General features: G+C 42.1%; 1 protein-coding gene across 11 annotated transcripts in view; it reads left to right on the forward strand.

Moving 5' to 3' along the window:
* The window catches only part of specc1la (sperm antigen with calponin homology and coiled-coil domains 1-like a), a 282,720-nt gene that overhangs the window by 105,377 nt on the left and 151,155 nt on the right, over positions 1 to 26,188 (forward strand). For 8 of the 11 annotated variants that reach the window (XM_063031671.1, XM_063031670.1, XM_063031672.1 and 5 more), the window contains 3 exons: positions 3,833 to 4,035; positions 7,926 to 8,089; positions 15,305 to 15,399. In XM_063031671.1, the coding sequence (XP_062887741.1) occupies positions 3,833 to 4,035; positions 7,926 to 8,089; positions 15,305 to 15,399 (462 nt within the window). Of the gene's footprint in view, positions 1 to 3,832; positions 4,036 to 7,925; positions 8,090 to 15,304; positions 15,400 to 24,640; positions 24,700 to 26,188 lie in introns of all 11 variants that reach the window. The other 3 variants (XM_063031673.1, XM_063031674.1, XM_063031680.1) reach the window with 2 other exon arrangements.

Consider the following 26,188-nt stretch of genomic DNA (forward strand, 5'->3'; position numbering starts at 1 on the left):
CTCCCTCTCCCTCTGTCTCCCCGCCCCCCCCTCTCTCTCCCCCTCTCCCCCCTCCCCCTGCCCCCCTCCCCTCATCATCAACGCCATCATCACTCCGCTCCATCAAAGGCTGATTTATTATCCATTCTCTTGCCTTCTATTGTAACCTTTGACACCCTGATAAATCAAGAATTTATCAACCTCTGCTTTAAATATACCGAATGATTTGGCCTGCACAGCTGTCTGTGGCAGTGAATTCCACAGATTAACCACCCTCTGGCTAAAAAAACGTTTCTATTCTAAATAGACGTTCCTCGATTGTTGAGGCTATGTCCTTTGGACTAGACTCCCCAACTATAGGAAATATCCTCTCCACATCTACTGTATCTAGGCCTTTCAATATTCAACAGCTTTCAATGAGATACATCCTCATTCTTCTAAACTTTAGCATGCACCCTTTCATTACTGGGATCATTCTCATGAACCTCCTGAACCCTCTCCTATGTCAGTACATTCTTTCTGAAATAAGGAGCCCAGAACTGCTCAAAATATTACAAGTGTGATCTGACCAATGCCTTAACAAGCCTCAGGATTATAACTTTGCTTTTGTATTCTAGTCCTCTCGAAATGAGTGCTGACATTGCATTTCCCTTCTTTACCACTAACTCAACCTGCAAATTGACCTTTAGGGAATTATGCATGAGGACTCCAAGTCACTTTGCACCTCCGATTTTTAAATTTTCTCCCCATTTAGAAAATAGTCTACACCTTTAATCCTTCTGCCTAAGTGCATGACCTTGCAATTCCGTACACTATATGCCCTCTCTCTGACTTCCCTTGTCAGCCATGGTCCTTTCTTTAGAATATTTCTTCAACTTTGGAATGTACCTTTCCTATGCCTTCTGAATTTCCCCAGAAACACCAGCCATTGTTGTACTGCCATCGTCCCTGCTGGTGTCCCCTTCCAATCGACTTTGGCCAGCTCCTCCCTCATGCCTCTCTAATTCCCTTTACTCATCTGAAATTCTGTAACATCTGATTGTAGCTTCTCTTTCTCAAACTGCAGGATGAATTCTATCTTATTATTATGTCCTAAGGCTTCTTTTACTTTATGCTCCCAAATCTAATCTGAGTCATTACATAACGCCTAGTCCAGTATTGCTGATAACTCAGTGGGCTCAACCACAAGCTGCTTTAAAACTCATCTCATAGGCATTTTATAAATTCACTCTTGGGATCCAGTACTAGCCTTATTTCCCCAATCTACCTGCATATTGAAGTCCCACATGATTATCGCAATATTGCCCTTTTTACACGCCTTTTCTATCTTCCGTTGTTCAATTTGTAGCCCACATCCTAGCTACTGTTCAGAGGCCTGCCCCACTGCCCCATCAGGGTCTTTTCACCCTTGCAGTTTCTAAGCTCTACCCACAAGGATTCTAATCTCCAGATCCTATGTCACCTTTTTCTGAGGATTTGATTTCATTTTTTTTTAAACCAACAGAGCCACCCCAGCCCCTCTGCCTACCTGCCTGTACTTTTGATACAATGTGTATCTTTGGATTTTAAGTTCCCAACTATAATCTTCTTTCAGCCACGATTCAGAGATGCCGACAACATCATACCTGTCGATCTCTAATTGTGCTACAAGATCATCTACCTTATTCCATATACTGCATGCATTCAAATATAACACCTTCAATCCTGTATTCATCACCCTTTTGGATTTTGGCCACCTGTTACACTGCAACTCACAGCACTGAGTGCAATTTTGGCCTGTCATATGCCTGTCCTTCCCCAGTCTCACTACACACTGCCCATGCTTGTATATCAACTGCTGCATCTTCAGCCCTTTCATTCTGTATCCCATCCCCCTGCCAAATTAGTCTAAACCCTCCCCGCAGCTCTGGCAAACCTGCCCACAATGATTTTGGTCATCTTCGGGTTGAGCTGTAACCTGTCCTTTTTGTACAGGTCACAGCTTCCCCGAGAAGAAATCCCAATGATCCAGAAATATGAAACCCTTCTCCTGTCCAAATTCTTCAGCCACACATTCATCTGCCAAACCATCTTATTCTTACCTTCATTGGCACGGAGGTCCTGCTTTTCAGCTTTAAGCCTAACTCCCTATATTTTGTCTTCAGGACCTCCTACCTGTGTCATTGGTACCAATATGTACCACAACTCAGGCTGTTCACCCTCCCTCTTTAGAATGTTGTGGATCCAGTCAGAGACATCCCTGACCCTGGCATCTGAAAGGTAACATGCCAATGGGTGTCCACAGAATCTGAATTCTGCTCCTGTAATTATGGAATCCCCTGCACTCCTCTTCTTCCCCCCTTCCCGTCTGACCCATTCTCAGTGCACTAGCTATATACTAACAGAGAAAAAAAATTGCTTGAAACCTTATTACTTAGAACGTCTGTTTGTGCTTACCCATGCCTGTTCTCACCTAAGCCTGACCATTCTAACATTGGCCCACTCCAACAATGGCCACTCCATTACTCCTTCCTTTTTCTAGCCCCGCACTGATTTCAGCCTGCTAAAAAGAGCCAAAAGCACCAGTGTTCTTTTTAACCCTTGTGCTGCGTTACCAACGAATGACCTCTTGCGCTGATTTCAGCCTGGCAAAATAGCTTCAATCCCATTCCCAGATCCAAGGTGTTGGCTGCCAGGGAACACATACAAACCTGAGGAATTACACAGTTGAATTTTCAAAGTGGCACAATGACTTTGGAATGTTTGTTTCAGTGGTTGATTTTGCATTGAGACTGGAAAAAGTGAGAAAACAAGTGTTTTACAAGGAAGTAAGAACTATGCATAAAGGGAATGAGGACAAAAGTAATGTTTGCAATAGGGTGGAGACCAAGAGAATCCAGGTGAATGAGAGCAAAAGAGAAAATTATGTGTTGAATGTTGCAGTTACTGAAAATCTAAAATAAAAGAGAATGAAATAGTCAACTTATGTGGGAAAAAAAAATATAAGTCAGCATTATAGGTTAGTTACCTTACCTTGGAACTGCCTAGTGGTGAATCAAACTGGCCTTTTTCTCTTCATCCCTATCTGCTTTCACTTCTCAATTTTATGCCTTTATGACAGATCAGCTATGATGACAAGGATTCATTATATCCTCTCATAGCTCACCGACAGTGCCGCTGTCATCTTAATTGTCATGGTTTTTGCTTTACCTTAAAGATTCTCATCGTGATAAATATACTTAGTCAAGTTCCACTATTAGAAATATAATCCATTTGGAGGTAATTGTTATTATCAGTGGATCATCCATTATGTTCTCCACAGTCAGGTGCAGGGGAATGGGAGGTTGGGTGTGGTGGTTGCAGTGTAGAGGCTCCAGAGGAGATTCACAAAAATATGACCAGGACTGGAAAAATGTAGCTTTGAAGAAAGATTTTATAGATCTGGAGTGCAAGAGACTGATTGTTGTGTATACTATTACAGGAGGGGAAGTTTGAGTAAATGAATGTGAATAATTGTGAACACAAGAAATAAACACACATTTCTGCAGAAGCTGGAAATCCAGAACAACACACACAAAATGCTGGAGTAACTTCGCAGGTCTGGCAGCATCTGTAGAAATTTACTGTCGATGGTTTGGGATGAGACCCTTCATCAGGACTGGATGTGAAGGGGGGAAATGCCAGAATAAGATTATGTTTATATGTGCATGGAGGAAAGTGTATGATAGGTTGGTTACTTGACCCATTCTTAATGGACGTAACCTGCCATCTCAAATCTTTGCATTATGTACGTGGTCCTCCTGCCATTGAGAAAAGAAATTAAGGTAGTGTTTGATTTTACATTTTTTTTAAAAAACTATATATTTTTAAACAGGAGGAGTCAGCCGAGTGGCGGCAATTTCAAGCTGACCTCCAGACTGCTGTTGTCATTGCTAATGATATTAAATCTGAAGCACAAGAGGAGATCAGTGACCTAAGGCGGAGGCTACAGGAGTCAATGGAGAAAACTGAGAAGCTCACCAAAGAACTGGAGGAAGTGAAGGCACGCAAGTACGTGGGATGTTGTGATGTGATTTGGTACGTTGTACATTAGCTGGAACTGCATCTGAGTCTGGATGAATGCGGTGTGTCATTTTGTTCAATTAAATATTAATATTGGCACTTGATACTTCTGAAGGGATTTTCAGACGTCCAGGGGAAAGCAATATAAGGAGTGGAGAATGAGGGAGATGAGAGAACCCTAAGCTATTAGTTTGTGAATTTAGCAGTGAATGGAAGGAAGTTCAGAGAATGATTTTGAGAAGTCTGGTAGATACTTCAAGTTTTTAAGTTATTTGCAAAAGCACGGTGATGCGGCTGGTGGAGCTGTTATCTCACAGCCCAGCAACCCAGGTCAATCCTGATCTTCAGTCCTACCTCTGTGCAATTTGACGTTGTCCCTGTGATCAGCTGGGTTTCCCTTGGATACTCCAGTTTATTCCCACATTACAAAATACGCAGGTTATTAAGTTATAACTTTGAGATTCTACTCCTCACCTTTGATGTGTCACTGAGGGGTAAAATCTCAGCCGTAAAGTTTTGAGGCATGGAACAAAGCCCTTCACTCCAACCGGTTCACACTGCCCAAGATACCCATCCAAGCTAGTCCTGTTTGTCCATGCTTGACTTAGATCCTTCTCAACTTTTTCCTTCCATATACCAATCCAAGTGTCTTGAAAAATTGTTGCTCTAAGCAAACATTTCCTCTAACAGCTCATTCCATATATACCCTCTGTATATTTTTTTAAAAAAGTTGCCCCTCAAGTCCCTAGTAAATCTCTCCTCTGTCACCTTAAACCTATGCCCTCTAATTCTATATTACCCAATGCTGAGTAAAAGACTGAGCGCTTTCACTCTTTCTATGCACTTCATGATTTTATACTCCTCCACAAGATCATCCTTCATTTTCCTACACTTCAAGGGAAAAAAACTCCTTGACTATCCAGCATCTCCTTTTAACTCAGTCCATCAAGTCATGGAAACGTCCTTGTGAATCTTTTTCACACTTGTTCCAATAGCATTTCTCCTCTAGAATTGTGACTTAAAATGACCACAATACTTCCAAGTGCCAGTGTCTTGTACAACTCCAACATAGCCTTCCAACGTCAATACTCCTGTCCCTCCCTTAACCATGTCTCCCTAATGGCTGGAGTTTCACAATCCCACATACCTATCCATTCCTGAGTTCATCTGCCTTACCTGTAAGACTTTATGCATTGAAATAAATTAAATTTAATCCTATAGACTTGCCTCACTTCTCCTGACTTTTCAACTTGCTGTTGAAATTTATTCCTCAGTGTTTGTTGTTGCTATTGAAACACCAGAAGCACTAGACATTAATAACACTAGCAAATTTGACCGCCAGGATATTGGCTCCCCCTCCAGTTCAGGTATAACAATACTCCAGTTGGAGTATTCTGCTCAGTTCTGGTCACTTCACTACAGGAAGGATGTGGAAACTATAGAAAGTGTGCAAAGGAGATTTACAAGGACGTTGCCTGGATTGTGGAGCACCCTATGAGAATAGGTTGAGTGAACTCGGCCTTTTTTCTTCGGAGCAACGGAGGATGAGAGGTGACCTGATAGAGGTGTATAAGATGATGAGAGGCATTGATTGTGTGGATAGTCAGAGGCTTTTTCCCAGGGCTGAAATAGCTAACACGGGAGGGCACAGTTTTAAGGTGCTTGGAAGTAGGTACAGAGGAGATGTCAGGGGTAAGTTTTTTACGCAGAGGGTGGTAAGTGTGTGGAATGAGCTGCCAGCGACGGTGGTGGAGGCAGATACAATAGGGTTTTTTAAGAGTCTCCTGGATAGGTACATGGAGCTTAGGAAAATAGAGGGCTATGGGTAACCCTAGGTAATTTCTAGAATAAGTACATGTTTGGCATGGCATTGTGGGCTGAAGGGCCTGAATTGTACTGTAGCTTTTCTATGTTTCTATAACCTTTTGTACAGGTCACCCCTACCCCAGAAGAGATTTCATTGGTCTAAAAATCTGAATTCCTGCTCAAATTTTTCAGCCCCACATTCACTTGCCATATACTTCTATTTTTATCCTCACTAACATGTGGCACTGAAAGTCACCCGGAGATCAGTACCTTAGAGATCCTGCTTCTTAAACTGGTTGGGAAAGGTTGATGGTGTGTAGTAGCCTCCTTACATGGAGGACACCTTCAATAGGGGATGCCTCAAGAAGGCTACATCTATCATTAAGGACCCCAACCATCCAAGACATGACCTTGTCTTATTGCTACCATCAGGAAAAAGGTATAGAAGAGATGCATTAAATATTTTAGGAACAGCTTCTTCCCCTCCGCCATCAGGTTTCACTTTTCTTTATTTCTTATTGTAACTTACTGTATTTTTTTAAGTATTGCACTGTACTGCAGCCACAGAACAACAATTTCATGATGTATGTTAGTGATAATAAACCTGATTCTGGAATATAAGAATAAAATGGGCTTAGGTAAGATGAGTGTTGAAACAGTTGGTTGATGGTTGGTATGAACTCGGTAGGTGAAAGGTGCTCTTTCCATGGTCTGTACCGTTGTCACTAGGATTCTATTTACTGACATGGTAGGTGAGAATGTAGCTGATATATCTCGATTTTCAGAAGACCATTAACAAAGCAGAGAGAGATGTCAAGACAGCATTTAACATAGTGTGCCATCAGAGAGCCTTGTCAATAGGATGGAATGGGAAAACTCCAGTGGCTGGGATCACAGCTCGTATGGAATACAGTCAATGGAGGCTATTCATCCAAGCTGTTCCTGAAGATCATAGGCCCCTCCCTCCCCACCATTAGTAGTATCTGCATTGAGGATCCCCACCCATACAGGCCATGCCATCTTCATGCAAATACCACTGGGCAGGGAAGTACAGAAGTCTGAAGTCCCTCGCTATCAGATTCAAAAACATCTACTTCCCTTCAATCATTCAGATACTGAAACAACCAGTATAACCGAAATCACAACCTCAATATAGCAACACTATGACCAGATTTGATCATTTTGCATTATAATACACCTTAGAAACATAGAAAACCCACAGCACAATACAGGCCCTTCGGCCCACAAAGTTGTGCTGAACATGTCCCTACCTTAGAAATTACTAGGGGTACCCATAGCCCTCTATTTTTCTAAGCTCCATGTACCTATCCAAAGATCTCTTAAGAGACCCTATTGTATCCACCTTCACCACCGTTGCCGGCAGCCCATTCCAAGCACTCACCATTCTCTGCTTAAAAAAAAACTTACCCCTGACATCTTCTCTGTACCTACTCCCCAGCACCTTAAACCTGTGCCCTGTTATGGCAGCGATTTCAGCCCTGGGAAGAAGTCTCTGACTATCCATACGATCAATGCCTCTTTGCCAATTTTAGTTGTTTTATTCTAATTGTTTCTTTTTGTAAAAACTGTTAATTTTTTTTTCTTCTTGTGAATGCTTAGCTGATGCTATGTGATGCAGCAAATTTCTCATTGCACTTCTACATGTACAGATGATAAACTTGATTTCGACTTTCACTTTGGACAACTACATTTAGCTGCTTCATCAATAATCTTCTCTCTGATTGATTGTTAATTGATTGCAGCTCTGTTTACAGCTTTTCATAGAATTGACATAGTACTTGACCACATAGCTGCTTCATCAATAGTTTCTGGATTCCTTCATCACCATACCCTTGATATATTCTGGAAAAACTACTGAAAGCTACATATGGAGTTCTCTCCCTGTATGTTGCAGTTGATATCACAGACACACTATGTGAAGTCTCGAATACATGAAGTCACCCACAAGCAGAATTTCATATCAACATTATTGAGAATAAAGCAGTTTGTTGTTAAATGTCTGTTTGAAAAGCTACAGGTTGTTTTATAAATGAGAAAATCTGCAGAAAATTAATGGTATCAATAAATATGATCTTTAGGCAAGATGAAGAGCGAGGGCGAATGTACAATTACATGAATGCTGTCGAGCGAGACCTTGCTGCTTTAAGACAAGGTATGGGCCTAAGTCGCAGATCATCCACATCCTCTGAACCATCCCCAACCGTCAAAACGCTAATTAAATCCTTCGACAGTGCTTCCCAAGGTAACAAACATCTACTTATAATTTAGTTTCTACTTTAAAACTTCTTTAAATTTAAATAAGGTAGATTCTTTTAAGCAATTTATATCTGATTTTATTTATTTGATGTTTATTATAAAAAATATTTTGAGCAATTGTGTTTCACATTTGAAATTGTCATGATGACTAGTACAAGTGAGGTTAGTAGATTTACTGCTGTGCAGAATAGGTGGCATCTTTTTAAATGTGTTCTTTGCTATTGGAACGTCGCACTCACCACTTAAAAATTTTGTTCATTTTACTTAGTTCCCTCCACCGCCTTAAAACGAACTCCTTGATGGTATGTCTGATACTCATTTGCTTCCAACAGGTCACCATTAGTTGCATGCTCCTACCCACAATAACTCCACTAATAAGAACTTGACTTGAGCTTTGACCTTCTCATCAGGAGAAAATTCTTCCACTCACTGAGTGTGGTTAGCGTGGTGGATCATCAGAAGCTGTTTCCTGTGCTCAGTGGATCCTGATGCCATCAATAATATGGTCATCCCCAGGAGTGAGTTTTAAGATGTGTTCTAACGCCACTGCTGCCCAGAGGGATGGATCTTGGAGAGAGATGTCCTCTCCTTCCCCGACTCCTTACTGTTATGTGATTTCCTCATATTCAACCGAGTATTACCATAGGAAACTGCTGGGGGTGCTCCAGTCCATTGAACAGTACAGCACAGAAAAGGCTCTTCAGCCCAGCACCCAACATATTGCCAAAATAAACTAAATCCCTTCTTGTACATGATTTGTATCCCTCCATTGCCTGCGTATTCATGTGTCCATCTACAGCCCTTCAAAATGCAGTTATATCTGCCTCCAGTACTATCTGTTTCATGCACCTATCATTCTGTGTTTAAAAACAAGTAGATAGGTAGCCCACACATCCCCTCTAATCCAGACAGCATCCTGGTAAAACCTCTTTATCACTGTCTCCAAAGCCTTTCTATAATGGTGTAATCAGAATTGCACATAATACTCCAAATATAGCCAGAACAAGGTTCTATGAAGCTACAACATGACTTTCTGACCCTTGTACCTAATACTACAACCAAAGAAGGCAAGCATGCTATATGCTTTCTTTACAAACCTATCCACTTCATTTGGCCATTTTCAATGAGCTAAGCACACGATCCCCAAAGTCTGCCTGTATATCAATACTGTTGAGGATGCTCTGGTTAAATGTATACTTTCCCCTTGCATTTGACTTCCCACCTCAGAATTGTTTGGATAAAACTTTGTTTGCATTTCTCCGATCACATCTGTAACTGAGCTATATCATACTCTGTGCTTTGATAGACCTCTACACTATGCACAACTCCACCAGTCTTCATGTTGTCTGCAAACATACAAACCCATCCATGTACATTTTCCTCCAAGTCATTATATATTTCACAAACAGCGGACGGCCCGGCACAGATCACTGCGGAGCACCACTGATTGTATATTTCACAAACAGCGGACGGCCCAGCACAGATCACTGCGGAGCACCACTGATTATATATTTCACAAACAGCGGACGGCCCGGCACAGATCACTGCGGAGCACCACTGATTATATATTTCACAAACAGCGGACGGCCCAGCACAGATCACTGCGGAGCACCACTGGTCACGGATCTCCAATCAGAACAACACCCACACCCTTGTACCACTGCATTCTGCCTTCTGTGGGCATGTCAATCCTTAATCCAAATTGTCACATAACCATGGATCCTAACCTAGATCAGCATATCTTGACTTATTAAGGTCCATATAGGTAACTGCCCTACCCTTATCAATCTCTTTTATCACCACCTCAAATTTGCAACTCATGAAATGCCCTCTCAAAGCCATGCTGACTGTCCCTAATCAGACCTTTTTTTTCAAATGTCTCTAAGTTCCTTCCCTAAAAATCCTCTCCAATTGCTTCCTACCAAGTTCAAGTTCCAGTTTAATTGTCACTCAACTGTACATGAATACCCAGGAATGCAGCCAAACAAAACAGTTACTCTGGGGCCAAGGTGTAAAACACAGTACCAACAGTCATGCACAGCACAAGGCACACATAGCACATATACTTTTTCTTTTGCCCATTACGCCACTGGCGATTAAGGCAACAATGAAGATCCTCCATCTCTAGCAGAGTTCATGGCTTCCTTCATTTTGTTAGTAGCTTCCTCTCGGTTTACTGTCAGTCATGCAAGTCCCAGGTAGAGACTCAGGAATCCTGTCATACACAGATCTATAAGAATTCTTCACTGCTGTTTTTGAAACAGTTTTGTTTAACCAGTCAGGGTTGTTAGCCTGAGATGAACCCCCAAACCTGGAGGATCAGTGGACCTCTCTTAATCTGTTCTCTACCCTTTGACCTGTTTGGCATTGACAACAGCCAAAGCATAAAGCCCTGACTCCAGCCAGCATAACCCTTCACACAAGCCTCCAAACCACAGCAAGGTTGTGGTCCTCTTGGAGGATAGCAGAAAGAAGATAACAGTAAAATACACTCATATAGGAAAAAAATAATCTGTCCGAGTCCCCATGACTGTTAGAGCAGTCTACAGTCGAACACAATACAGCTGTCTTCTGCCAAGCAAACTCTGGAGGGCAGCACTGACTCCAGTTCATCTCCCCTGCACGACCGCAAACAGGCGACATCGCGGCCTGAGACTTGGGTCTTCTCTGTAACTGAGACCAAGCAAATTTCCCACCATCTGCACTGCACGAGGCACACACAGAACATACAACACAGCGATAAAACCGTCACACAAAAAAAAGAACAAAGTCCAAGTCTCCTGAGTCCACGAACACCACAGCAGTCTGCAGCCAAACATAACACAGCAAACACTGAGGGCAGTTCCCATGCCATAAGACATAGGAGCAGAATTAGGCCATTCAGCCCATCAAGTCTGCTCTGCCATTCCACCATGGCTGATCCTGGATCCCACTCAACCCCATACACCCGCCTTCTCACCATTACCTTTACCCTGATCGATCAGGAAACTATTAATTTTCGTTTTAAATATACCCTTGGTCTTCCACCTCCACCACAGTCTGTGGCAGAGCATTCCACAGATCCACTACTCTCTAGCTAAAAAATTTCCACCAGACCTCTGTTCTAAAGTGTTGTCCCTCAATTTTGAGGCTGTGCCCTCTAGTTGTGGATACCCCCATCACAGGAAACATCCTGTCCACATCCACTCTATCTAGTATTTTCAAAATTTGGTAAGTTTCAATGAGATTCCCTCTGCATTCTTCTAAATTCCAGTGAGTACAGGCCCAAATTCCTCATATGTTGACCCCTTCATTCCTGGATTCATCCTTGTGAACCCCCTCTCGGCTCTCTCCAATGACAACACATTTTTTTTTGTGAGATATACAGCCCAAAACTGATATTCCAAGAATATTCCAAGTGCAGCCTGACTATGACTTATAAAGGCTCAGCATTATCATCTTTTATATTCTTTTCCCCTTGAAATAAATGCCAGCATTGCATTTGCCTTCTTTATCACAGATTCAACCTGTAAATTAACTTTCTGGGAGGCTTGTACGAGGATCCATAAGTCCCTCTGTACCTCTGATGTTTACACCTCTCCCCATTTAGAAAATAGTCTGCACTATTGTTCCTTTTGCCAAAATGCATTATCATACATTTCCCAGCACTGTATTCCATCTGCCACTTTTTTGCAAATTCTTCCAATTTGTCTAAGTCCTTCTGCAATCGCATTGCTTCATCAGTACTAGCTACCCCTCCACATATCTTCATATCATCTGCAAACTTTGCCACAAAGCCATTAATTCCATTATCCAAATCATTGACAAACCATGTGAAAAGCAGCAGTCCCACTACTGACCACTGTGGAGCACCACTAGTGACTGGCAGCCAACCAGAAAAGGCCCCCTTTATTCTCAGTTGCTGCCTCCTGCCTGTCAGCCATTCCTCTATCCATGCCAATATCTTTCCTGTAATGCCATGGGGATTTTGTCTTGTTAAGCAGCCTTGTGTGTGGCACCTTATCAAATGCCTTTTGAAAATCCAAGTAAATGACATCCACTGCCTCTCCGTTGTCCACTCTGCTTGTTACTTGAACTCTTAACGGATTTGTCAGGGCAGGATTTCCCTTGACAGAAACCATGTTTACTTTGACTTCTTTTACCATTATTTTCCAAGTACCCTGAAACCTCATCCATTATAATGGACTCCAACACTTTCCCAACCACTGAGGCTCAGCGAGAGAAAGAAGAAAGAGAAATTGCCTTTAAACTCACGAGAGAGCATAGGCCATCAACTTTTTGCTGTTGTTGTTTCTGTAGCAGGCAATTTCTTTTTTATGAGGTTGAGTTGCTAGCTCGACACTCAACCAGTATGGATGGAAAGCGTGCACGGGAGACAGCTTTATTCGAACTTGGGACCTTCCACCCCAAAGTCCAGCGCTGATGCCACTACGCCACTAGCCGTCCAGAGGTTAGGCTAACTGGCCTATAATTTCCTTTTGTTTGCCTTCTTCCCTTCCTAAAGAGTGGAATGACATTTGCAATCTTCCAGTCCTCGGAATCCTGCCAGAATCAAGTGATTCTTGAAAGATCATGACCAATGCATCCGTTATCTCTTCAGCAACCTCTGTCACGGCTCTGGGATGTAGTCCATCTGGTCCAGATGACTTATCCACCTTACGACCTTTGAGTTTGCCTGGCACTTTTTCCTTGGTAATAGCAATGGCACTCGCTTCTGTTCCCTGACACTCGCATCCTCTGGCACATTGCTAGTGTCTTCCACAGTGAAGACTGATGCAAAGTACTTTTTAAGTTCATCTGCTATTTCTTTGTCCCCCATTACTACCTCACCAGCATCATTTTCCAGTGGTCCAATATCAACTCTCACCACTCTTTTATTTTTATATAACTGAAAACAATTTTGGTATCCTGCTTTATATTTTTGGCTAGTTTGCCCTAATATTTTATCTTTTCCCTCCTTATAGCTTTTTTAGTTGCCTTTTGTTGGATTTTAAAATCTTCCGAATCATCCAACTTAACCACTCACTTCTGCTGCCCCTTCCTTGGCTTTTATGTGGTCCTTCATTTCCCTTGTCAACCACGGTTACCTACTCCTGCCATATGAGAACAACTTCTTCTGTGGGACATATCAATCCTTTGCCTCGTGCACTATTCCCAGAAACTTCAACCACCTCTACTCTGCCATCATCCCCACCAATATCCCCTGCCAGTCCACCTGGGCAAGCTCCTCTTTCAAGCCCCTATAATTCCTTTTATTCCATTGCGCCTTCACTACTGAGTGATTTGAGGCTCACTGGTCTATAATTTCCTGGATTATCTCTCAAAGAAACAGCATTAGATACTCTCCAGTCTTCTGGAACCTCACTTGTTGATTGTGAGAATACAAAACTTTTCATTGCAGCCCAAGCAATCTAATCTCATCTCTTTCAATAACATAGGATATATTCTATCAGCCCCTGGAGACTTACCCACTTGACTGCTTTTCAAAACTCCCAGCATTCACCTCCTCCCTTACAAATGTCAAAATCCCCTCACATATTAACATGGCCCCCACCATTCTCACAATGGTGTAGGGCATGCTCGTGCTGCTGGATGAATACCAATGCTAAGTACTCATTTAGAATGACGGTCTACATCCTCTACTCTAACCATAAATTCCCCACCCTCTCTTTTTTTGTTTTAACATTAAGTATAAAATGCATTGGAATTCTCACTAATCCTACTTGCTGAGGACATTGCATCTCTCCTTTTAGCATTTCCAATCACATGCTTGAGCTCCTTCCTATTATTTCTATATTCCTCAAGGACCCTGTCTGATTTAGGCTTACATGTGCTTGCTTTTTCTTTTTGAGTAACTTCATAACCTCTCTCATCATTCAAGGTTCCCATTTCTTGTCATCTTTGTCCAATCAGTTGGCTGCTAAACAACTCCCACATTTTAGATGTAGACTTGCCCAAAGACAGCTGCTCCCTATTAACTCCCCCTTGCTCCTGTCTAATAATAGAACAGGAAGGGCCCTTAGCCCACAATGTTCTGCCAAGCTAATTAACCCACTGACTCCTGACAATCTAATCCCTCTTCCCTTCACATCGATCCTTCCTTCTCTGCATATTTATGTGCCTATCTCAGAGTCTCTTAAATACTCCAGTGCTGTCTACCTCCAATGCCTCCCCTGGCAGTGCATTCCAGGCCCTTACTCCTCTCTATGTAATAAAATAGGTATAAAATACTGGCACCAGAAGCATGGCAACACTTGAGGGCTGGCCAGCATAATCCTCACTGATAACAAAACCTGATTGGCTGACACTTGCTAAACTGACTGCTTATCTTAACAGAAACCAAAATACAGCACTGTAAAGTTTGATTAACAGAACACACTGTGTTTTACATAAAAGCTACAGAAAATAAAATACCCAACAGCATAACCGCAGTAATGCAATAAAACGTGTTCTTAACCAAGGAATTATATATATTTTGATGTACAGTATATGTGACAAGTAAAGCTAATCTTTTTTTTAAAGAATCCATTAACCACACTACTTTTTCTAGTCTTTTCTCTTTATCCCACCTAATTGAAACTTTAGTTGCACATGTCTGGAAGCCTCTGCCCTTTATCCCTTTTCACTCTGCTATTTAGTTTAAAATGCTTAGTAAAAGGATATTTGCAGTATCCCTTTATCTCTACTCACCTGCCTATCGTTTCCCCGTTGTGCCTCTTTTCCTTCCCTTTCTCCCATGGTCCACCACCCCCATCAGATTTCTCCTTCTTCAGCCCTTTATCTTTTACTACTAATTACCTCCCCTTTCCCTCTCCACCTACCCCACTCTCCCACCTTCTTATTTGGCCTTCTTCCCCCATCCTTTCCAGCCTAAATGAAAAGTCTCGGGCTAAAACGTTGACTGTTATTTTCCATGGATGCTCCTCAGCTGTTGAGTTCCTCCAGCACTTTGTATGTGTTTCTATGAGTTTCCAGCATCTGCAGAATCTTTTCTGTTTACAGGGTTAAAAGAGCCTTGCTCGCTTTCAGCATTCCACATTTTTAGCTTTTTGAGCTTACTATTATGATGGAAATTCCATTTGACTTCTCTTTGTGTTGATTATTTTATGTGGTACCATTAAAGTTGAACTGTATTTCAGAACTATGACCTTGACATTGCTATCTGTGCTAAATATAATTATTTTAACCTTTTGTCTTCTAGTTGTCCCTAACACTAGTGCAACTGCCATTCCACGAAGCCCTCTTAGTCCAAGCCCTCTGAAAACCCCACCAGCAGCTGCTGTGTCACCAATACAGGTATGTAACCAACAGTGTGATTCAAGTGATATTTTAACTTGCTAACGTGTAGCTGGGATAACTTTGAACTGGGTCTCAAGTTTCAATCTCAATCCTCCCTTCCCACCAGCCTCACTGACATTGTCTCCAGAGCCACCTGTTGCAACAAGTTTCACAGATTCAGCACTCTCTGGTTAAAGAAACTCCTCCTCATCTCCATTCTAAAAGGACACCTCCCTATTCTGAAGTCCTCTGGTCTTGCACTCCCCCACCATTCCCCACATCCACTCCTTCAAGGCCCTTCAACATTCAATCTGTTTCAATCAGATCACCCATCATTCTTCTGAATTCCAGTGGCGCAGAGCTATCAAATGCTCTTCAAATGACAAGCCTTTCAAACCTGGAATCATTTTCGTGAAGGCCTGGGCAAGGTTGTGTGGAAGACCAACAGTTGCCCATGCAGCAAGTCTCCCCTTTCCACGATGCCGATGTTGTCCTAGGAAAGGGCAAGGGCCGATACAGCTTGGCACCAGTGTCGTCACAGGAGTTGCCAGAATGAGGTTGAAGGCAACGTTGGACTCCAGCTCCGGATTTGTCCTCAGGGTTTACTCCCGAAGCCTTTCCCATGAATGGGTATGGCTGCAAGGCAGCGGAGGTTTGAAATCAGAGATTTCCCTTTCTTAGATGGACTGCCTTCCCAGGCTGACAAGCTCCATCTACCCGAAGCACTGGTTTTAAGGCGCCAGGACCCACCTTCGCCCCTTCTCCTGTCAGTAGAAACAGTTCCTCTGGGCTTAGAGGCTAAGCCACACGAGAAGGCCAGGAGTTAGACTTGGTTGTCAGAGGCTATTTGATGCGCATGCTGTGAGGAACACTTTTAGGTAGTGGGAGCTTGTCTGCACTCCCACTCCTCGGCTTGACAACCTTGGAACCTTAGATAAAGGGCTCAAAATTGCTCACAGTTTTGAGATATTGATCATGACTAGACTGAACTCCTGCCTCAGCCAAGGACCTGGACCCATTGCAATTTGCCTGTCACCACAATAGGTCAATGGCAGACGCAATCTCAGTGGCTCTCCACACAGCTTTAGACCAGCTGGACAAGACAAACACCTATGCTGTTCATCGACTATAGCTCAGTATTTAATACCATCATTCCCACAATCCTGATTGAGAAGTTGCAGAACCTGGGCCTCTGTACCTCCCTCTGCAATTGGATCCTCGACCTCCTAACTGGAAGACCACAATCTGTGCAGATTGGTGGTAACATATCCTCACTGACGATCAGCATTGATGGACCTCAGGGGTGTGTGCTTAGCCCACTGTTCTACTCTATATACACATGACTGTGTGGCTAGGCATAGCTTAAATCATCATCATCATCATCATCATCAGGTGTCATGCCCAGTTTGAGCTTTGACTGCCATGGCCCACACACTCCTGTTTCGGGTCAAGTGGATCAATTCATTGGTATTCATTTCCGGTTCTCTGGTTGCTGTCTCCATCATCATTTGTCTTTTGTCTTCCTCTTGCTTTCTTCCCTTCAATCTTTCCCATAATTACCATGCATTCTAACTTCTCTTTCCTAATCACATGTCCAATGGAGTCACGTTGCTGTTTCATGATCTCATACATTATTTCTCTTTTTGTGTTTGCTCTGTTCATGACATCCTCGTTAGATACTTGTTTCATCCATGATATTCTTTGCATCCTCCTCAAAAACCACATCTCTGCTGCTTCAATTCGTTTCCTCATGGTACTAGATATTGTCCAACATTCTGAGCCATATAACACAACTGGATAAAGCTAACATTTCAGTACTGTGAGGCGGGTTGTCATGCCTAGTTTAGTGTTGGTCAGTATACTCTTCATTCTCGTAAAGGTGTCTTCTGCCATCCCTATTCTTCTTTTGATGTCCATGTCGCACCTGCCATCTGTTGTCACCAGCTTCCCAAGTAGCAAAAATTCTGTACTTGTTTTATGTCTTCTCCGTTTATTCTCAACCTGCAGATAGGGTTCTCCTTCTCTTTGGATATCACCATACATTCTGTCTTTTTACAATTCATAGATAGACCCATTTTTGCATTTTCTTCAACAATTATATCAATTAAGTTTTGTAGTTCTTCCTCCGTACTTGCAATTTACACAGTCATCTGCATATCTGAAATTATTGATGTTTTCACTGCCAACTTTGATTCCCAAGATGTCTCTTATTGTTTGTAATATTGTTTCACTGTACACATTAAATAAATCAGGGGAGAAAACACACCCTTGTCTAACGCCTCTCTTGATTTTCGTAAACTGACTCACTTCTCCATCTGTTCTTACAGCAGCAGTTTGTTCCCAGTACAGATTTCTGATTAGGGAGGGGTCTTTCAAATCTAGATCTAGAGTTTTCTGTAATATTTCAAATAACTTACTGTGCTTCACTTTATCAAATGCTTTTGTGTAGTCGATAAAACAAACAAACAAATCTTTTTCCACTTGAATAGCTCGTTCTGATAGTATCCTTAACATCAATATTGCGTTTCTTGTACTTTTGTCTTTCACAAAACCACATTGTTCTTTTCCTATTTCAGCTTGTATCTTACTTTTAGCTCTTGTCATCAAAATTCTTAGAAGTATCTTGGTGATATGACTCATTAAACTTATGGTCCTATGTAATTCGCATTCTATTGCTCCAGGTTTCTTAGGAAGAGTGATAAATACTGATTTTTTTCATCTCCTGGTATTATTGCAGTCTCATATATGTCATTGATTAAATCAGTAAGTTTTTCAATTCCATAATCTTCAAGGGCAATAATTTCTTCTATTACTAATTCATCAGGACCTGCTGCTTTTCCTTTCTTCATCTTATTTATTACATTACGAACTTCAGATTTTAAAATATTTGGACCTTCAATGTTTTTCTTAATTTCTGGTTTTTCGCCTTGATGGTCTTCAAACAATTCCTGAATATACTCAGTCCATCTGTTCATAATCGCATCTTTTTCCATGATAATGGGACCGTCCTTTGCTTTCAAACATCCACCTGAAGAACAGAGGAGCTTTTTACCAGTGATATTCTTGATTTGTTGATGTAACCTTTTTGGATCAGTAATAGGGATTCTTTCTATATGCTCACATTCCTGGTTTAACCATTCTTCTTTGGCTTTTTGACATAACTTTTTTATCTAAGGACTTATATTCTATAGGATTTGCTTTCTTCTGTCTCCCTTCTTCCATGAGATTTTTAGAAAACTTAAGACAAAAACTTACAATTGAAGTAAGGAATAGATTTTAAAGTCTAGAAATAGAATCTGTTGAAGGCGATAGCAATCATGTAGAAATGAAATTTAACACTCTAAAGGATGCCTTGGTAGAATCAGCAAAGTCAGTGATTCCTAAAAAAGAAAAAAGCATAAAGAATAAATGGATGACAGATAGCTCAAATTTATCTATAAATTTGCTGACGATACAACCATTGTTGGTAGAATCTCAGGTGGTGATGAGAGGGTGTACAGGAGTGAGATATGCCAACTAGTGGAGTGGTGCCACAGCAACAACCTGGCACTCAATGTCAATAAGACGAAAGAGCTGATTGTGGACTTCAGGAAGGGTAAGATGAAGGAACACATACCAATCCTCATAGAGAGATCAGAAGTGGAGAGAGTGAGTAGTTTCAAGTTTCTGGGTGTCAAGATCTCTGAGGATCTAACCTGGTCCCAGCATTTGATGCAGTTAAGGCAAGACAGTGGCCATGCTTCGTTAGGAGCTTGAAGAGATTTGGTATGTCAATAAATACGCTCAAAAACTTCTATAGTCGTACTATGGAGAGTATTCTGACGGGCTGCATCACTGTCTGGTATGGGGGGGCGGGGTGCCTACTACACAGGACTGAAAGAAGGCACAGAAGATTGTAAGTCTAGTCAGCTCCATCTTGGGTACTAGCCTACAAAGTTCCCAGAACATCTTCAGGGAGTGGCATCTCAGAAAGGCAGCGTCCATTATTAAGGACCTCCAGCACCCAGGGCATGCCCTTTTCTCACTGTTAACCATCAGGTAGGAGGTACAGAAGCCTGAAGGTGCACACTCAGTGATTCAGGAACAGCTTCTTCCCCTCTGTCATCCGACTCCTAAATGGACATTGAACCCTTGGACACTACCTACATAGAACATAGAACAGTACAGCACAATACAGGCCCTTCGGCCCACAATGTTGTGCTGACCCTTAAACCCTGCCTCCCATATAACCCCCCACCTTAAATTCCTCCATATACTTGTCTAGTAATCTCTTAAATTTCACTACCTCACATTTTTTAATATACAGTATTTCTGTTTTTTTGCATGTTTTTTAATCGATTCAATATATGTATACTGTAATTGATTTACTTATTATTATTTTTATTTTATTTATTATTGTTTCTCTGCTATGTTATGTATTGCATTGTGTTATGTATTGCTGCTGCTAAGTTAACAAATTTCACGTCACATGCCGGTGATAATAAACCTGATTCTGATACTCCAAGTGAGACCTTACCAGTACTTTATAAAGCCTCAACATTACATCCTTGCTTTTATATTCTTGACCTCTTGAAATGAATGCCAACATCACATTTCTCTTCTTCACCGCAGACTCAACCTGCAAATTAACCTTTAGGGAATCCTGCACAAGGACACCTCAGATTTTTGAGTTTTCTCTCCATTTAGAAAGTAGTCTACCCTTTCATTTCTTCTACCAAAGTGATTGACCAAACACTTAGCAACACTGCATTCCACATGCCACATCTTTGCCCATTCTCCTAATCTGTCGAAGTCCTTCTCTAGTCTCTCTACTTCCTCAAAACTACCCGTCCTTCCACCTATCTTTGTATTGTCCACAAATTTGTCACAAGGTCATCAATTCCATTATGTTAAGTCATTGACATATAACGGTCCCAACGCAGACCCCTGTGGAACACCAGTAGTCACTGGCATCCAGCCAGAAAAGGCTCCTTTTATTCCCACTCTTTGCTTCCTATCAATCAGCCACTGCTTTATCCTTGCTAGTATCTTTCCTGTAATACCGTGGGCTCTTAACTTGTTAAGCAATCTTCTATGCCACCTTGTCCAAGGCCCTCTGAAAATCCTAATACAGCATCCACTGATCATCCTTTCTTTATTCTGCTTGTTATTTCTTTAAAGAATTCCACCAGATTTAAAGGGCAAGATTTCCCCTTAAGGAAACCAAGCTGACTTTGGGACATTTTATCATGTGCCTCCAAGTACCCCGAAACCACATTGTTAACAATCGACTCCAATATTGTCCAATACACTGACTAACTGGAGTATAATTTCCCTTCTGCCTCTCTCCCTTCTTGAAAAGTGGAGTGACATTTGCAATTTGCCATTCCTCCAGAATCATGGCAGAACCAGTTGATTCTTCAGAGATCATTAATAATTCCTCTACATTCTCTTCACTCACCTCTTTCAGAACCCTGGGTGTACACCATCTGGTCCAGGTGATCTGTCTACCTTCAGACCTTGCCCTTTCCCAAGAACCTTCTCCCGAGTAATGGCAGCTTCACCCACTTCTGCCCCTGACACTCTCAAAATTTTGGCATACTACTAGTGTCTTGAACAATGAAGACTGATGCAAAATACTTATTCAGTTCATCTGCCATTTCTTTGTCCCCCATTACACAAAATGCTGGAGGAAGTCAGCAGGCCAGACTGCATCTATGGAAATGAGTAAACAGTCGACATTTTGGGCTGAGACCCTTCATCAGGACTGGGCCTCAGCCTGAAACATCGACTGTTTACTCTTTTCTATAGATGCTGCCTGGCTTGCTGAGTTCCTCCAGCACTTTGGGTATGTTGCTTGGATTTCCAGCATCTGCAGATTTCTCGTGTTTGAGATAGAATTTAGTGTGGGGAATTGCAAGCTCATGCACTTTGGAAGAAGGAATAAAGGTGTGGGCTATTTTCCAAATGGGGAGAAAATTTTAAAAATCAGAGGTGCAAGGGGTCTTGGGAGTTCTCGTGCAGGATTTTCTAAAGGTTAACTTGCAGGTTGAGTTGGTGATAAGGAAGGCAAATATAATGTTAGCATTCACTTCAAGAGGTCTAGAATAAAAGCAAGGATGTAATGCTGAGGCTTTATAAGGCATTGGTCAGACCACACTTGGAGTATTGTGAGCAGTTTTGAGCCACTTATCTAATAAAAGATGTACTGGCATTGGAGCAGGCCCGGAGGAGGTTCACAAAAATGGTTCTTGGAATGAAGGGTTAATGTATGAGGAGCATTTGATGCCCCTGGGCCTGTATTCACTGGAATTTAGATGAATGGGAGGGGGGAGATCTCATTGAAACCTATTGAATGACGTGGAGAGTATAGGACCAGAGGGCACAGCCTCAGAATAGAGGGACATTCATTTAGAACAGAAATTTCTTCAGCAAGGGGTGATGAATCAGTGGAATTCATTGCCACAGATGGTGTGCAAGCCAAGTCATTGGTAATGTTTAAGGCAGTGGTCCTCAGCCGCTGGGCCGCGAAGAAACGATATGATTTGGCGATATGAGTCAGCTGCACCTTTCCTCATTCCCTGTCACGCACTGTTGAGCTTGAAATAACCTACCAAATCATACCAGATAACACATAAAACCTAAAATAACACTAACATATAGTAAAAGCAGGAATGATATGATAAATACACAGCCTATATAAAGTAGAAATAATGGATGTACAGTGTAGTTTCACTTAACAGAATCGGGAAGATTAAGCCAAAACCGATTTGTAGAAAAAAAATTGGCATGTACACACATGCACACGTCATGTATGCACATGTCATGCATGCACACAGAGGTGCCCGCGCAAGGCTTCATGGTCATGGTCATCCTTGGGGTAAACACAAGTGTCCCGTATTTGACTGCTACTTTTGTCCCTTATTTGGGAGTGAGAAAGCTGGCAACCTCCGCACCCCTCCCCCCACCGGGTCAGCTGGTCCACAAGAATATTGTCAATATTAAACCGGTCTGAAAGGTTGAAGTAGTCAAGGTGTGAAAGGTTACAGGTAGAAGGCAGGGGAATAGTGTTGAGAGGGATAATATATCAGCCATGATGGAATGGCGGAGCAGACTTGATGGAGCGAAGGGCCTAGCTCTGCACCTATGTCTTATAGTCTAATTCTGTCATCTAAATCATTGACATATAATGTGAAAAGAAGCAATCCCAATACCGACCCCACAGAACACCACTAGTCACCAGCAGCCAACCAGAAATAGGCCCCACTTTATTCCCATCCTTTGCCTCCTGCCAGTCAGCCAGTCTTCTATCCATGCTGGTATCTTTAAGGCAGGGGTCCCCAACCTTTTTTGCACTGTGGACCAGTTTAATATTGACAATATTCTTGCGGACTGGCCGACGGGTGGGGAGTGGGGTGTTAATCATGACCGGAATATAGGTGATAAGTCAACTATAAATCACTTATAAGTGGCTAATAAACTCAATTTTGTTTCTAAAAGGGTTTAGCTAATGAATTTAATATTAAACACCACAGCGCATATTTTCCTGGCATGAATATAATGATAAATCAATTATGTCACTTATAAGTCAATAGCATCATAACATTTTAAGTTAACGTTTGCATATTAAACACACAGCGCATATTTTCCTGGTATGAACATAGAAAATCATTGCAACACGCCAATATCGCTGAATCAGTAGGAGCCCTGGGCTTGTTTTCCTGCAACAAGACGGTCCCATCGAAGGGTGATGGGAGACAGCAATACTTGAAGGGGGTTCCTTATGTCCAGTCTATTCCGCTTGGCAGAGGTATGATGTTGGAAATGGAAGCAACATTTTCAGTGCTTTCGTGGCTATCTCAGGATATTCAGCTTTGACTTTGATCCAGAATGCCGACAGAGATGTTATGTCAAACATACTTTTCAGGCTGCTGTCATTTGCAAGCTGGAGGAGTTGAGCATCTTCCTGCGCTGACATGGATGATGTGTGTGTAATGACCTCGTGTGTGTTCAAGTTCAACAGTGGGTGTGACAGGGAATGAGGAAAGGTGCAGCTGACTGATTACAGGGTTACCAGATTGGCTTTTTCAGTGCCAAATCAGGCTTTCAGAAATCTGGCTTTTCCCCAATGTGGTTGGCGTCAGAAAATTCATTTGGCTTTTGGGCTTTTCCCTGGCTTTTTTACATGCTAAAATTATCTGCACAAAAATTACATACCATCCTTTTTCTAAAACATTTTCCTTTAAGGAAAATGTTTTTTGGTCAGTTACATTTGGCAATATTTCTGCCGCCAAGAGTCTAGGCAAGAAAGCGCCAACTGGCAGGTTGGCAACACAGTCATGTCGCCAAATCATATCGTTTCCTCACACATGCTTTGCGGCCCGGTACCAGTCCACAGCCCAGTGGTTGGGGACCACTGCTTTAAGGACATCCTCCATGGTGTTGACTGGCTCTACGAACATACAGATGAGGCAGATTCTGAACAGATCTGGCAGCTCAAATCTGGGCATCTGTGAGGCACCATGAACCATCAGAGGTTATAAGATCACTATCACTACCTGTAACCTCATCACCCAGCATTGACATTGATCAATTGGTTTTCAGTACTGAATCGGTTTTCAACACTTTCTCCCCTCTTTTATTTGTAATCTTATACAATGCCCCAGTCACTGTTCCCTGGCACTCTTCACACAAAGCTCATACTACTTCTTTCATTCCCACTCTCCTTCACCCTTGCCAACATTCACCCTCCTAGTTTCTACTTCCTGAGGACTCCCTGTTTTGTTTCTCCCATTCCCTGATACCCTCAGTTTCTGATATCCCAATGCACTTACTCCCTTGGTCATTCCTCCCTCACAATGTTGTCTCTCAATCATTCTTAGACCTCTTAAACACTGTTTCAATCACCTACTCTCTTCCAAACATCAATTCTTTCTTAGGCTGATTCTCTGCCAAGCTCTCTTTTCCTTAGTTAGTCTGTCATCTAACCAATCTTTCTGTCACTGCTTCTAAACACTATGCACCCTTAGTCACCTCTAATCTTTAGACTAAAACATTGCATTTTATATAGTGGTGTTGAATTCAATTTACAGAAAATGCAGGAAATACTCAGAAATTCAGGGAGCACCTGTGCAGAGACAAACAAGTTAATGTTTCAGGTCAAAGACTTCTTATTAGAACAGTTCCCATGAAAGATCATTGACCTGAATGTTAGCTGCTTCTCTCCTTACAGGAGCTGTCTGACCTACTGAGTGTTAACAGCATTTTGTTTTTATTTCAGACTGCCAGCATCTGCAGTTACTCACTTTTTTGAATTGTATAACTAAATAAGTCCTTCAGGTAAGTACAATAACTGTTCCTGGTGGTACAGGGGGTTAGATTGTAGAGCTGCTACCTCACAGATCCAGAGATCTAGGATCAGTTGTGACCTCGGGTCTTGTCTGTGTGGAGTTTACAGGTTCTTCCTGTGAATGAGTGAGTTTTTTTTCAGTGTTTCAGTTTCCTGTCACATCCCAAAAACTTACAGTCTGTAAATTTTCTCTAGTGTGTTAGTGATTGGTAGAATCTGAGGGGTGTATGCAAGTAGGGTCATTATAAAGGGGAGAGGGGATATTAATGGACAAAATGGGACGAAGAGCCTGTTTCCATGTTCTGTATCTCTTTAGCTCAATGAAATCAGTACGCAGTGCTAATTCTAGGAACTAAGCCAAGCATGTGGATGAAGTGTCATTGTGAAATGACCATAACCTGGTAACTTTCACTGTAGTTATGAAAAGAAATAATAGTCGAGAACTTAAATGTTTGAATTGGGAGAAGGCTGTTTTCACCATCATGAGGAACTCAGGGGGTCAGGCAGCATCTGTGGAAGAAGAGGGATGGTCAGCATTAGATCAAATGGGAAAGTACAGATTGGACCTTTTCTCACTAGAACATATGAGGCTGAAGGTGATCCTTGTAAAGCTAAATCATTGGGGGCATAGGTAAGGTTTGCATATTTTTCCCAGGATAGGTGAGTCTAAAACTAGAAACTATAGGTTTACTGTAAGAGGGGAGATATAAATGGGACCTGAGAAGCTATTGAGGATGGTGATGGGTATGTGGAATAAGTTACTGGCAGAAGTGTAAGAGGTGGGTATAATTAGAAAAGTTAAAACTCATTTAGACTGTTAGATGGATAGGAAAGATTTAAAGGGGCATGGTCCAAATACAGGTGAATCGAAGAGGTACAGGTGCACAGTGTGGACAAGTTGAGCATCAGAGCCTATTTCCACGCTGCATAATGCTATGAGTGTATCTTCAACACAATAATAAATTAATAGGAGATATGACTTTAGTCCACAACGCAATGAGTGTATCTTCAACGCAATAATAAACTAATGGGAGGTATGTCTTTAGTCCATAACGCAATGAGTGTCGTCGTCGTGGCTGTCCCTCGAGGTCAAGGATGATGGTTTTCGATCTGAAGTGGCCCACAGAGTGAAGACACCGGTGCGTGTATTTGTTTAACGTGTACTTGATGTTGCACTCCAAGAAGCACACGATACTTCACAAATCAACCAACTGATTCCAGTAGCATGGGCACCACAACAATTGGAGCTGATGGATTTGTTGCAACCTTCATCCGTCTTCACAGCCATTGAGTTCGAAGTAACTTCGTCCATCTGTTCCACCGTCGAGGTCTTGGTTGGATTGTTCTTTGTCAGGGACCTCACCCTAGATCTTACCGCCATAGGTGACCCGACCAGGAGCATAGCTCCAGACCGCATTGCTCTCGGGATCACAGGACCACACAAGTTTCTCCACCACGACAAGGTGACAATCCACGGAG

Source organism: Mobula hypostoma, chromosome 23, assembly GCF_963921235.1.
Source record: "Mobula hypostoma chromosome 23, sMobHyp1.1, whole genome shotgun sequence".
Classification (NCBI taxonomy): domain Eukaryota; kingdom Metazoa; phylum Chordata; class Chondrichthyes; order Myliobatiformes; family Myliobatidae; genus Mobula; species Mobula hypostoma.